Source organism: Octopus bimaculoides, chromosome 17 (genome assembly GCF_001194135.2).
Source record: "Octopus bimaculoides isolate UCB-OBI-ISO-001 chromosome 17, ASM119413v2, whole genome shotgun sequence".
NCBI lineage: Eukaryota > Metazoa > Mollusca > Cephalopoda > Octopoda > Octopodidae > Octopus > Octopus bimaculoides.
The window spans coordinates 5700214-5714595 of NC_068997.1; the positions used below are offsets into that span (position 1 = coordinate 5700214).

Below are 14382 nucleotides of genomic sequence, written 5' to 3' on the forward strand. Positions count from 1 at the left end.
ACACACACACACACACATATATGCATATATATATATGTGTGTGTGTGTGTGTGTGTGTACACACACACAAGCACGCATGCATGTAGAGGTGAAATTACCTTCAGTAAGCGGCTCATCTGATCGTTCTTGTCCTTAGATTTCCCAGGTGTGGTAGAGGTTGAACTTGGATCAGCAGTAACATTTGGCCACACCTGTAGATCATGCATGCCTTGACGGAATGTTCTAGAAACAGATAATTATCAGACATGCAATTATTGAGGATTAGGCACATAGGAGAAATACATGATTGTATACACATACACAAACAATATTCATGTTCACACAACAAACATGTATACATGCACATATACACAACAGTATACACATTACTTCTTGTTGGTTGGAGAACACAAATACATATAGATGTACCTGTCCTCCTGTCAAACTAATTATGTATTATATATCTATTTGAAAAATGCATAAACAAAGCTTGAAAGATTGCTTGGAGATACATTGTATTATATTTTATAAATCTGCCTATTTAAAGTATCGTAAAAGAATGAAACTATTAATAGGTCTTTCTATGAAAATAGAAGCTGGGCCCTTAGAGCAAATGACAATGACAAATTGAAAGCTTCTGAAACAATGTGACATTGAAAAGTACAGAGTATCAGCTGGATTGTCAAACTAATGAGTCAGTACCTGAGAAAATGTGAACAGAAAGAGAATTTTGGGCAACTATCAAGAAAGTGTATTTTGCAGTATTTTGGGCTTGTCATCAGAGCTCACAACCTCAACATCTATATTCTAAAGCAGTGTTTCTCAACCATTCTTCACCTATGGACCCCTGGACCCTCCTAGCCATTCAATGCTTAAAAATCATATATTTTTATAATGTTATTAGGGATTGTATAAAAAATAAAATATTTTGCATATTATAGAAGTATAATTAATTTATTGCAAATAAATTTTAACAACAAAATCTTATATGGACCCCCAAGGGCCATATGGACCCTGGTTGAGAACCATCGTCCAAGATGGCAGGGTCAATAGGAAATGAAAAATGGAGAGATCAAGAAGACATTGGCTGAACAACAACAAAGAATGGGCCAGAAAATCTCTAGTTTAATGCACAACTATGGCCAGAGGTAAGAATTGATAGGAAGAGAGGCATTTATGGTCTCCAGCTCTCAGTAATGAGGATTGGAATAAGCAAAGCAAAGGCAGATGGTAGTTGAGTCAATAAACTTCAGCATTTGACTAGGACTTATTTTATTGAGTGATGAAAGGCAAAGTTGACTTTGGTGAGATTTGAAATTAGAATGTAAAGAACTAGAATAAATACCACATGGTATCTTGTCTGATGCTCTTAAAATTCTCCCAATCTCTCACCTATCTGTATTGCAATAATGGTTCTAAGACTACAGATTTTAAGCGAAGAGGTGACACAGTTGATTTAATAAACCCCAGTATTTAACGGTTATTTTGATCAACTTCAGAAAGATGAAAGGTAAAAATGAACTTTAGTGGGATTTGAACTCAGAATGAGAGCCATAACTAAAAACTACAAGACACTTTAATCTAATGTTCTACTAATTCTGCCACACAACAACACTCTTAAACATAATTGCAGTAATGGATAAAGATAAATTAAAATAATGGACAAACATAATTACAGTAATATATAATGATTTAAAACTGGAATAAAACATTGGCCATTAACAGTCTGTCAATGCAATAGAAATACTTTAATAACCAGATGTGTATTGGATATTAAGTTTAAATGATGGAATGATTAGGAAATGGGAAAGAGGGTCAAAGTTAAGACTTATAGATACACACACAAATTTGCTTCATAACTCAAACCTACTGTACAACTCACAACCACTGTGACAGTTCAATCATTTTGACAATTGATCATTGAGTCTAGTCACTACCAATGATCATGATAGCCAACCACTGAAACAGTAAACTATTGTGTCAGTTTAGTCAATGAGACAGTCAACCATTGTGACAGTTTAGTCAATGAGACAGTCAACCAGTGACAATCCAATTAATGTGAGTCAACCATTGTGACAGTCCAATGAATGTGACAATCAACCAATATGATAGTATCAAAACTTTTATCCTTTAGGACAAATGGTTAAGATTTTGGTCTAGTGGTTAAGAGTGTCAAGTTCTGCTTGAAACAAAAATTTGTGAGTTCGTCCCCAATCTGAAATGTGTACATTAGACATTGGTATGACATCTGACAAAAACATGAAGTTCAAACTGCCTGAACATATTTATTTTATGAAACAAAAGTCTTCCACCAAAGAGTTATATGAATGTTTCTAGCTACAATATAGAACACTCACCCTCGTTTACCAAACATACTGATGACTGTGCTGCCAACTGGCACAGACTTATTGGTGCCATAGAGATCCCACACTGTAAGAGCTAGCATAGCATTCCTTGGAAGATCACTGTATTTGACGGGTAATGACAGCCACTCATTCCAGCTGTAAGAACATAAAACAGAGAATATTAAACTAGTCTTCATTTTACTGTTGTTTAATGGTTTAATTTTTTAAAAACTGACACACATTAAAGAACAAGACCTACTTATAAGGGTCACTGATACATAAAGAGATCATACATACACATACATAAAAATGACCTCTCATCAATATATACAACACATGCACAGGCAAAAAAAAAAAAGCATATATGAAAAATTAAAGATGTCATAAAAATATCAACCCTATATAGACAACATATAAACAAACACACACACGAACTCATTCATAATCTCATACATAGATGTCTTTGACTCATTATCATAAAAAAATCTTTGTGTGACCAAATCAGTAATTCCAATATTAATGTATTCTACAGCTTTATTGACTCTGCTTGATAAAAATAATTATTCGTTAATTTGATGTTCATTTGAATATGGAATGAATTATGTAAATGTATGTGAAAGAGTGAGATACAGACTGTGGTATTCACCTATTACACACAGTTTGCTTTCAAACTAAGTGCTATGGAGTTTTGGGTTCAGTCCCACTGTGCAACACTTTAGGAAAAAGCATCTTCTGATGCAGCATCAGGTTGACCAAAATTTTGTGAATAGATTTGGTACACAGATGAAAACTGAAAGAAGCCCATGTACATGTGTGAGACCTTCTCTTGATAGCATGTGATAAGTTGTAAACAAATGTCATCATCATACATGCAGCATTGTTTATTTCCAATCATCCATGGAAACATGTATGGCCATGGGGAAATATTACTTTACTTGAAAATAGCAGAGAGTTGACAATAGGAAGGGTATCTGGCCATAACAAAATCTCAAAAATCTCCTTCAAAATAACTCAAATAGTTCAAATACTAAGAAATAAGCATACTCAATTTAATTTATACGAAATCATTTACAAACATGAATGGGTTATTTTCCTTGGCTATATATAAGGATCCCTTTCAAGAGTGAATGGGTTATTTCCCTTGGATGTTTGAAAATAATATATTAGTTATATGTAGTAGATATAAGAATTCCTTCCAAGGGCCCTATTATCGATTTTTTTCATCAATCTAAGTATGTCACTAGTTTTCCAGACATGTTCTACTCACGTCAAGTTTCATCAAAATTGATAAAATGATGTAGGAGGAGTCAGATAACAATGCCACAAACAAACACACCCACAAATTTCCACATATGTAGTAGATATATGTGTGTGTGTGTGTATACATGCATGCATACATAAATATATATATATATATATATATATATATATATATGCATACATAAATACATGCATAGTATAAAGGCATATACACACACAATGTTATATAATGAAATACAAAGACTACAACAGAGAGAACTCCATTAAAGCCATCCAAAGGATGTGTTAAAAGAACAAGAGGAAGCAGGAGACCTATAATAAGTTTAAGATAGAGAATGAAAATAAAATACAATGAATACTTACTTCCATCTGGTGGTGAATGACTTAAAAGATGTTTGGACTGGAAGTGATAATGACCGTGTGTCCGAGAATATTTGACATGTGACATAAAGATCAGAACATCCTTCAATGTAGGCCCCAGAAAATTTTAGAATTGGGTCGTTCAGGAAATCTTTATAGCTTGGTCTTTTCCGGCATCCTTCAAGAGTTCCACTAAAATAGATATATATATAAAATATTGTAGATATATTGATATATATAGCTGATGTACATGAACTATTGTCTGTGAATGTTATCATCATGTTAGCAATATAAAAATCAACAATCTGAAAAATTGGGATTAATGTGTAGCATTGAAATACATGCTGCTTACCACATCTTTAATTTATCAACCTAATTAGCTGCTAACGAATACACAATGGATGCAAATCAAATCTTCAATTTAACAAAGCCCTTAATTCTAGTGGTTATAAATATACTGTCTCTATAGACATAGAGATGGATACTCCCTACATGAGGAAATTCCAAAGAATTGAAACCAGTTGCACTAAATTTTCTTCTGTCAATGAAGTAATTATATAAATGATAGTTGTCTGCAACTGTTATCTGTATGAAGTTTAGTTGAGCTTCCACGCACGATATTGGTTCGAAGCTTAGAACTGCTCTAAAGTGCATTTGCACATCAAAGCAAACTGTTTAATGCATCATTAATCTATATACACACACACACACGCATATACACAGATGTGCACCCCCACTCCCCACACATGCACATGTATGTATAAATATATACAGAAATATATTTAGATATTGCTCCAATGAAATATCACAACATTATCTGCACAATGAGCCAACAAAGAAGCCTCTACGTGACTGATTGACCTGCAGAAACAGCAACCAACTCTCAAGTAACACTACTGACTTTAAAAAAGAAGAAAAAAAAAAAAAAAGAAGATGCATTGAATAATGTGTTCCAAGATTAAAGCTCTATCTACAAAATGAAAAAGACAGAATGGGCATAGCAGGAATGCCTTTTGATTATAGGTCTACTTGAGAAGATCTGACCTGGGACTGAACAACAACATTGCCTACACATTTATATACTCTCATACATTGCTTTATCTAATTCTCTTCATATCTTTGTCTTTCTCCATTTGCACATTTTATGTCTATCCATCTATATGTTGCTGGTACCTAAGTCCATATCTAAACCCATCAATCTTGTAACACCATCATTTGACCCTTGAAGGCCTTTAGCAGAGACCATTCACTTGCAAAATTGAGACCAGGTCTCTGATCTGAGTTTAACAGTTTCCCTACCTGCTCTTGCCTTTTTTTTGCCACCCCTCAATCTGTTAGTTGTCAATCCTTTACTTATATCTGTATATCTAAGCCATATGTTTATTACTCAGAGAATACCCACTTTTCTTTTCTTCCACACACTATTTCTGTAGTCTTTAGCTTTCTTTATCGATATATCAATCTATCTCTTGTCATGAGATCTCATTTCCTCCATCTGCTCTTCTGTCCATCTCCCCTCATCTACACACATACTAGCTACATTATTTATCTTATTATGTGTTTTGTTAATAGTTTCCTGACGTTCCAATGGTGAGAATAAGATGGGATTATCTGAACCACTTGGGTGGAATAATTACCACAATGAATTTGTTTGATGTACCAGTTTATTGGTTATATTAGTTTATCTGTACGTACAGGTGTTGCTGTCACATAAAAAGCATCTAGTCCACTCTGTAAAGTGAATGATGTTAGGAAGGGCATCCAAACTATACAAGTAAACCACTAAAAAAAAAATGGTCAAACTATTATAGATAAAAACCAAATCTCTCTCAAATCAGAAAATACTGTTTTAAATAAGCACACACTAGAGAATGTAGTCCTAAACATACTTTCAACAAGCGTTGGTGGTCATAGTTGGGATGTCTTTTGTAAATATACTGCAACCTGGGGTGAAACATCAGTTATACTTACAGCTCACAGCTGCCTGTCTGTCTGTCTACCAGTTGCCCCTGGATCCCCAACACACACACACATGTGCATGCGCACACACACACACACACACACACACATGTGCATGCGCACACACACACACACACATGTGCATGCGCACACACACACATGTGCATGCGCACACACACACACACACACACACACACAATATTTATCCATATGTTTTCCCCAACACACTATATATTTCTCCATGCAGTCATCAAATCTATTTGATCTAATTAGACAATTCCAGTTCTATACTTTCACAACAATAATAATCAATAACAATAATAATCAACAACTCATGATGTCAATAATTGAAACTATCGTTGTTTTTAACCAATTAATCTGAAGACAGTCAAGGCGTGTGGCTCAGTGGTTAGGGCATTGGAGTCACGTTCATAAGTCCATCAGTTCAATTTCTGGACCTGGGTTGATGCAAGAATTGCAAGTGGAAATAACTAGACAGAAAATATATTTTGAAGCTAATTAACCTGCTGGCATTTAACCAGCCATATCTGGTCCTAATATCCTCACTGTATTATGCTCAATCTGGCGAGACTTGGCCTCTCGCACCTACCTTACAATGTAGTTCTTTAGATTCAGAGAGATTGAACCTGAAATCAAGTAGGTGGGATGCAGACTTCTCCTCCATAGTCACACGTTATTACTTATGTAAGAGAAATGAAATTGCTATTGTTGAAAATCAAATATTTTGTCCAGGAAGCTCAGTTTTCCACCCACACATTGCAACATTTGTCAACAAATGTTACAAATATTGGGGCTGGCAGTCTCTGATGATATTTCTGGGTGACCAAATATCAATAACAATTGAACTTGTAATTAGTAAGGCTTGACGTTTCTCTTTAGGGCCAGAAAACATTATTTCAGCTTTGAACAGTCATTGACCTAAAGTGAACAGGTGTGACCCATATAAAAAATCTACACAGAGACAGAGACCAGCTGTTGTATACTGAAATACACACTCCTTTCTTCTCTAAATAATTTGTGATCCAACTGATTAACAAGCTCTTACCCACCTAATACACAATAACAACAATTAGCTCACTAACATATGTTTTATCTTCTAACTTGTTTCAATCACTGAACTGCAGTCATGCTGGGGCACTTGCCTTGAGAGGTTTTAGTTGAACAAATTGATTGCATTTTTTATTTTTTAAGTCTGGTACTTATTCTATTGGTCTCTTTTGTCAAGCCACTAAGCTACAGAGATGTAAACAAACTAACACCACCTGTCAAGTGGTGTTGAGGCTCAAACTGGCACTGTTGATCCAATAAATGGAACAGCCTGCTCATGAAATTAACATGCAAGTGGTTGTGCATTCAACAAACATGCATACCCATAATGTAGTTCTTGAGGAGATTCAGCAGGACACAGAGTGAAAAGGCTGGCCCTTTTGCCAGCTGAGTGGACTGGAGTCACATGAAATAAGGACACAAAGGGCTCAAGGACACAATGCACTGCCATGAATTGAACTCACAACCTTATCATAATAATGATAATACCCGTGATAATATCATGAGCTGAATACCCTAAACACTAAGCTTATGCACTTTCACAGGGTTTCAAACAGACACAAACATCACACACCACCACCATTATTTAGTGTCCGTTTTCCATGCCGGCATGGATTAGATGGTTTGACTGGAACTAGTAAGCTAGAGAGCTGCACCAGGCTCCATTCTGATTTTAGATTGATTTCTACAGCTGGATGCCCTTCCTAACATCAACCACTCCAAGAGTGTAGTGAGTGCTTTTTATTTATCACTGGCACAGATGCCAGTTATGTGTCACCAGCACAAGTGCCTTTTATGTGTTACTGTCCACAACTGAATCTCCTTGGCTTGATGAGTCTTCTCAAGTACAGAAAACCTCGAAAGTTCTCGCTCATTTGTCATTGCCTCCATTAGACCCAACATCCAAACATCATGCTTCACCACCTCGTCTCATGTCTTCCTGGGTCTATCTTGCCCACAGGTTCCCTCCACAGTGAGAGATCGACACTTCTTTATGCAGCTGTCCTTGTCCATACACATGACATGACCATACCATAACAATATTCTCTCTTGCATACTACATCTGATGCCTCTTATGTCCAATTTTTCTCTCAGGGCATTTACACTCTGTTGTACACGCACACTGACACTGCACATCCAGCGAAGCATACTAGCTTCATTTCTTTCAAGCCTTCGCATATCCTCTGCAATCACAGTCAGTCCATGTTTCACTCCTGTGTAGCATGGCTATTCCCACACAGGCATCATACAATCTGCCTTTCACTCTGAGGGAGAGGCCATTTGTAACTAACAAAGGTAGAAGCTCTTTGAACTTTGCCCATATTGATGTTTTTATGTTCAGTTATAATAAAAACAATTTTACATTAATCTGAAGGATTACTCCATACATTTATTCTTTTATACATTTCAGCCCTAAAGCTGTGGCCATGCTGTATTATATAAATTTATTATTTTTATACAAGAATGTTGTTGGCAGTGACGTACGTATGTATGTAGGTATGTATGAAAGGACGTAAGAACTACTGTGTAGTAACGTCCACCCAACAATGTTTGTTTCTGTGTGTGTGTTTAAATTCTGTGTGCGCGTGTTGTTGTGCTGTGCTGTGTGTATATTTTTATATGCATTTCTTTTTATATATATATATATATATTAAAAATTTTTTTTTTTTTTATTTACTATTTTTTTTTAATATTTACTTTTTATGTATCTATGTGTTTTTCTATGTATTTAAAAAATTAAAAAATTTTTTTTAATATGTGGGGTAGACGAGGCCCATTATCCAAGTGAAGGCAACTCTTCTAGGAGAAGGACACTCCGACATAAAACCAGGTCCATGACTTCTGTGGGAGCAGACTGGGCTCCTTTTTTTTTTCTTTTTTTCTCTGCTCAACTTTCTCTGTCATGGTCAATGTGAAGATCACATGCTACATACCTTCCTTCCAAGCATGGCTGTAAACAATGGAAGTGAGCTAGATCATTAAAATTTAGTGCATATGCACAGCAGTGGTCAAAGTCAATCTTTGCCAAGTGGCTTTACTCTGCATGCTTTAGTTTCATCACTATGGCAACAGTCTGGATACTTATTGATCAGACTGCATATGTATAATTTCCTTGATCAACCACTTAGATTTTTTCCTTTCTCTGAAGTTATGGTCTTGCAGATTGTCATGTTGATGAGTAGGCATATAAAATAAATTTAAGTCGACTTGCCTGAAAATGTTTGTTTGTAAACTGTTCAACGCAGATACTTAAGAAAGAGAGAGAGAGAGAGAGAGAGAGAGAGAGAGAGAGAGAGAGAGAGAGAGAGAGAGAGAGAGAGAGAGAGAGAGAGAGAGAGAGATAGAGGGATTTAAAGAAAGGAAAAAAAAAAAAAATGTAAAACTGTCCAATGACAATTTTAATTCTAAAGTGATTGTTTTAAACTCAAAATCACATTTAAGGGTATTTTGGGATGAATTGGCTAGCGATGAATTGACTGGGAACAAATTAACTGACAACGAAATAACCAGAGATGAATTGTCCTATAACCATCTGGGGTTATAGAAGGGGCTTGCCCAAGGTGTTATGCAATGGTACTGAACAGCTAACCACTTGGTTGCAAAGTGAGCTTCTTAACCACACAGCCATGCTTGTGCCCATGTTGGCTGTTTTTTTTAAAAATAGTTTAGCAGGGGAAGGGCAAACTCTGTCACCTTTCCTGAACATTTGAGACTGCTGTAGAGAAAGAGAGAAAGGAACTACAACACATGGGTGACCCTAAAACTGGACACCCTGGTTTGAATGCTTGCAACAGAGTAGATTCTGATAAAGACATTCAGGGACCAGGTGGTGATATTAAACTGAGGAATGTGTTAGGTATACTTCCCACAAACAAACAAAAATCATCACTGGGCTTCCATACAATTTCCATCTCTTCATTTCCTTTCACAATGCTAGACCTGACTTCAGGTTATGATAGCCGACACTGTCCAATGTATTGCATAGTGAGATTGAAATGAGAACCATAGCATTGCAAACTACTTAACTACATGCCACTGTATCATCTCTTGCTCTCTTCTCCTGCACTACAAACAGTTCCTGGTCTTCTGAACTAGCTAGCTGTCCATCTTCACAAACGTTCAATACTGTGCTCTGCCTCTTATCTTACAGTACCGTCTCTCTCCTTATCTCACACATTGTTGTGTCACCTCTCCTCCACTGTGGCACCAACCCCTCACCTAACTACCATCTTTCCCCATCACCTTCCATTTCACTCTGTCATCTCTTCCCCACTGTTGCACCCACCTCTCACCTTATAGAACCATCTCCTCCCCTACCTTTCCCCTGCTGTCATCACTACTATGACTCATCAGGGAATCCCTCTGCTACCACTGAGTCAATGAAGACTCTCTATGCAGTCACTCAGCTGGCTAAAAATAGCAACTAAACCTCTCTTAAAAATCATCTTGCCTTCTTAACCCTCTCAGACCTGGGCTCCTCAGCAAAAAAATAAATAGTTACATATACGGCTCAAGAGTAACGACTGCAGGCAAACTAATGGGCAGAATCAACTGCATCTTCTTTTTCTGTGTGTGCTGTTCATTACTGCTTTACCAAAAATCTGGTAGATATGATGTTGATCCTATTCCTGCTTTAGCAGGAATACAGTACAACAGGGTTAAATGATACATTAGATATGTAGTCCTAGATACTACTAAAAATTAGTATCTAACCTTTCATCATAAGGCTGCTAAATTGGGAGAGTCCATGAAGTCTAATAAAGCAAATGACTGAGTAGTGAGGTGTTTAATATTTTAGACTTTGCTATTATTGGAGTGACACTCCACATTATCTCTCTCAGATGAAGGCAAAGTCTAAAATGTCAGATACATCAGTCTTTATAACAAATTTATCAAACTCTAGGAAATCTGCCACAAACTATTTGCTGCAGACAATCTCCACACATTAACAAAGGCCATTTTCCCCTGTTAAAACAAAAGTGGGAATCAGATGCTATGATAGCCTTCTCCATTTCATACTACCCACCCCATCACTAATCTCCTTGCCCTCATCTGCTCCAGCATAATTTTCAGCCATGTCTTTCTTATTCTTCTCCAGAAGGAGTTGTTCTTCCTGTCAATGTTATTGGTTACAGAATATGATCCTGTGCATCAAATTTGTATTCAAGTTGAGAAATTTAGTGTTGTGTACTTTATTTACAGGTTATTTGCTAGTAAATATAGAACAATGGATTTCTCAATTTGAAATATAAACGTAGAAAGAGTCTTCTTTGCTGTACAAGTAACATATGGTTATATTAACACACATGCACACGTATGTTATGATATGAGGGAGAGTATGAAGGCTAATTACAAATGTGCTTAATGTTTTGTATTTGACATTGCATTTCCACCAAAAACTGATATTTATTTAAAAAAATATTATTAGAAAAGTGTTCAGTTTCAGTGACACCCCACCCTTGTTAGCACACCGCTCAATCTCTGAAACTACTACTTCCACGAATATTTAATTTGCATCACTTTTACTACTCCATTCACCAGGTCCCCTGGGTAACAACATATTATTTTCACACCTTCCATCTGCACACCATTCTCAAGATTCAGCTCAAAATTCTTCACATTACAGACTTTATTCCACTCAAGACTGACCTAGAGCTAAACAACAACTACTCCTATTTCATACTTCTGATGGTGTGAAACATCAAAGCTGACTGTAGTGGGAATTTATCTTGACAAGATAAATTCCCACTACAAGATAGAAAGATGATGTTACACACACAAGATGCAGGTGAGGCTGTACGGTTAAGAAATTTGATTCCTGACTATATGGTTTCAGGTTCAATCCCACTGCATGGCACCTTAGGTAAATGTTTTGTGCTATAGTCCCGAGCTGACCAAAAGCTTTTTGAGTAAATTTGGTAGATGGAAATTGAAAGGAGCCCATTCATCATCGTCATCAAAGTCATTTAACATCTGTTTTCCATGCTGGTACAAGTTGGACGGTCTAACAGGAGCTGGTATGGCCAGGGGCCACACCAGGCTCCATTGTCTGTTCTGACATGGTTTCTACAGCTGGATGCCTCTCCTAATGCCAACCACTTTGGAGAGTGTACTGGGTGCTTTTTATGGGGCACCAGTGCTTTTAACATGGCACCAACACATATGCTTTTTATGTGGCATCAACACCAGTATCAATTATATATATATATATATATATATATAGATTAGTTATAGGATTCATTAGCATCTTATAACAGTGAGGTTAAACAACCATCAATGTACCATGTGTTGGTAGGATACTGTAGACATGTAAGTACCAAATCAAATTTAAACTGTAGAGCTGATGCAGGGCTGGTTCTAAGTATGGTGTAGAACACAGATAGGGTTTAAAATTTTAAGACAGCTGTTTCAGTAGAATTTTATTGATGTATTCATAAATTACATCAATAAAATTCTACTGAAATAGCTGTTGTAAATTTTAAACTCAATTTGTTTATTTTTTTTATAGCTTTCCCTGAAAATATGTCTTGCCTTGGGGAGATATTACCTTGCTTGGAAACATGTGAGGGTGGCAACAAGAAGGGTATCCAACGGCAAAAATCTGTTGCAATTAAACTCCATCTGACTCATGAATGCATTAAAAAGTGGCTATTATGATGATGATGGAAGCATTTGCTTCAACATGTCTAGCTTATGCAAACTTAATGATAATTAATAATAATTTTTTTTTTTAAATCTTAATAATAATACTAAATTTTGGAGAGGGAGCTAGTTGATAGCCAGTGCTCAACTAGCATTTATTTCATCAACCCTGAAAAGATGAAAGGCAAAGTTAACCCCAGCAAAATTTGAATTTAGAATGTAAAGATGGGCCAAATGCTGCTAGGCATTCTGTCTGCCATGATAATGATACAGTCCAGTTTCTGCAATAATAATACCTGACACAGGTACAAAGCCACAAATTTAGGAGGAGGAAGAGGAGGAGTAAAATTGACCATGGCAGGATATTTCAAGATAAATACTAGTTGAATACTGGAGCTGATGTAAGTGACTACTACTACTCATTATTGTTTCAAATTTTGCTCAACATCTTATAATAATTCTGCTTGTCATTGTGTTACTTAGCCCGTTGGTAACACTTTCATGTGATTAGAGAAAAAGAAGGAGGGAGAAGAGTGCATGATGTGAGGTGGAGGGAATGTAATTGTAACGCTTTCACGTGATTTATTGAAGTGAAAGAGAAGAGAAAGAAAAAAGGAGGGAGAAAAAGAGGATAAGGTGAAGAGTGAGACGGAAAGAGGGAGAAAGAAAGAGGGTGAGAGAAGCATCCATGGTGTGAGGTAGGGGGGAACGTAATATTTATTACATGGTTAAAAAAGTTAGTTGAAGGTACAGGAGAGTTAGAAATATAACTTTAGCAGAGTGGTGATGTTAAAGAGATAAGGAGAGGGGAGAGAGAGGAGAGAGTGGGGAGATAGGGAGAGGGGAGAGAGAGAGCATAAGACAGATTAACTTTTTTTTAATTGAACTAAGTTTTTTTATATCACCTCTCACTTAACGCATGCACATAAGTGTAATTCTGTGAAATATTCACACTTATTTATATGACAGATATATGCCATTTAACTAAAGGTTGTATCATATGTACAGGATATTGTTTTTTGTTTATGGGGGAAATGGGAAAATAAGAGTTAATATTTATCTTGAGTGCTGTGTATTAAGTCTATAAAACTGTATATAAAGTATATAAATAAAGTGCATTAAGTAATCATCGTATTCCAATTTCTTTCACTTTTCAACGAGTAACAGATGAGTGACTATTTTCCCATACAGACACAACACAGGCTATGCTTTCAGGCTTTTTGGATAAAATTTTCAGTAATAACCCAATAAGTTTACCATTAATTCCATGAAATATTCACAGGTTCCACCAGTATTAATAATTCCACCAGCTTGCTGTCTTGAATGATAATGGTATCAACTTTTTGTACAAGACTAGCAATTTTGGAAGGATGGCTTTAGTCAATTACATTAGTCCCAGTATCCAACTGGTATTTATTATATCAACCCTGAAAGGATGAAAGGCAAAGCTGATCTTAGTGGGATTTAAAAATGGAAAATGTAAAGAGCCAAAAGAAATGGGACTAAGCATTTTCCCCATACACTAATGATTCTGCCAGATGGTCAGAAATGTAGGAGGAGAGCTTAGTCGATTATATTGATCTCAGTACTTAACAAGTACTTTATTTTGTCAACACTGGAAGGATGAAAGGCAAAAGTCAATTTTGGTGAGAATACAAATGGGAAGATGATCTAGATCTATAATTGAATATCACAAAGTATTTTGTTCACCACTAATGATATATCAAACAATAATTGTTTCTAACATAGCCACAAGGATAGAAACTTG

The 14382-nt window shown here is 36.1% G+C and overlaps 1 protein-coding gene across 1 annotated transcript in view; it reads right to left on the minus strand.

Moving 5' to 3' along the window:
- LOC106868964 (phosphatidylinositol 3-kinase catalytic subunit type 3) overlaps positions 1 to 14382 on the minus strand; it is a 77725-nt gene that overhangs the window by 57461 nt on the left and 5882 nt on the right. The window contains exons 2-4 of the mRNA XM_014914439.2: positions 3948 to 4136; positions 2337 to 2480; positions 99 to 222 (exon numbers count right to left, since the gene is read on the minus strand). Coding sequence (XP_014769925.1) covers positions 99 to 222; positions 2337 to 2480; positions 3948 to 4136 — 457 coding nt within the window. The remainder of the gene's footprint in view (positions 1 to 98; positions 223 to 2336; positions 2481 to 3947; positions 4137 to 14382) is intronic.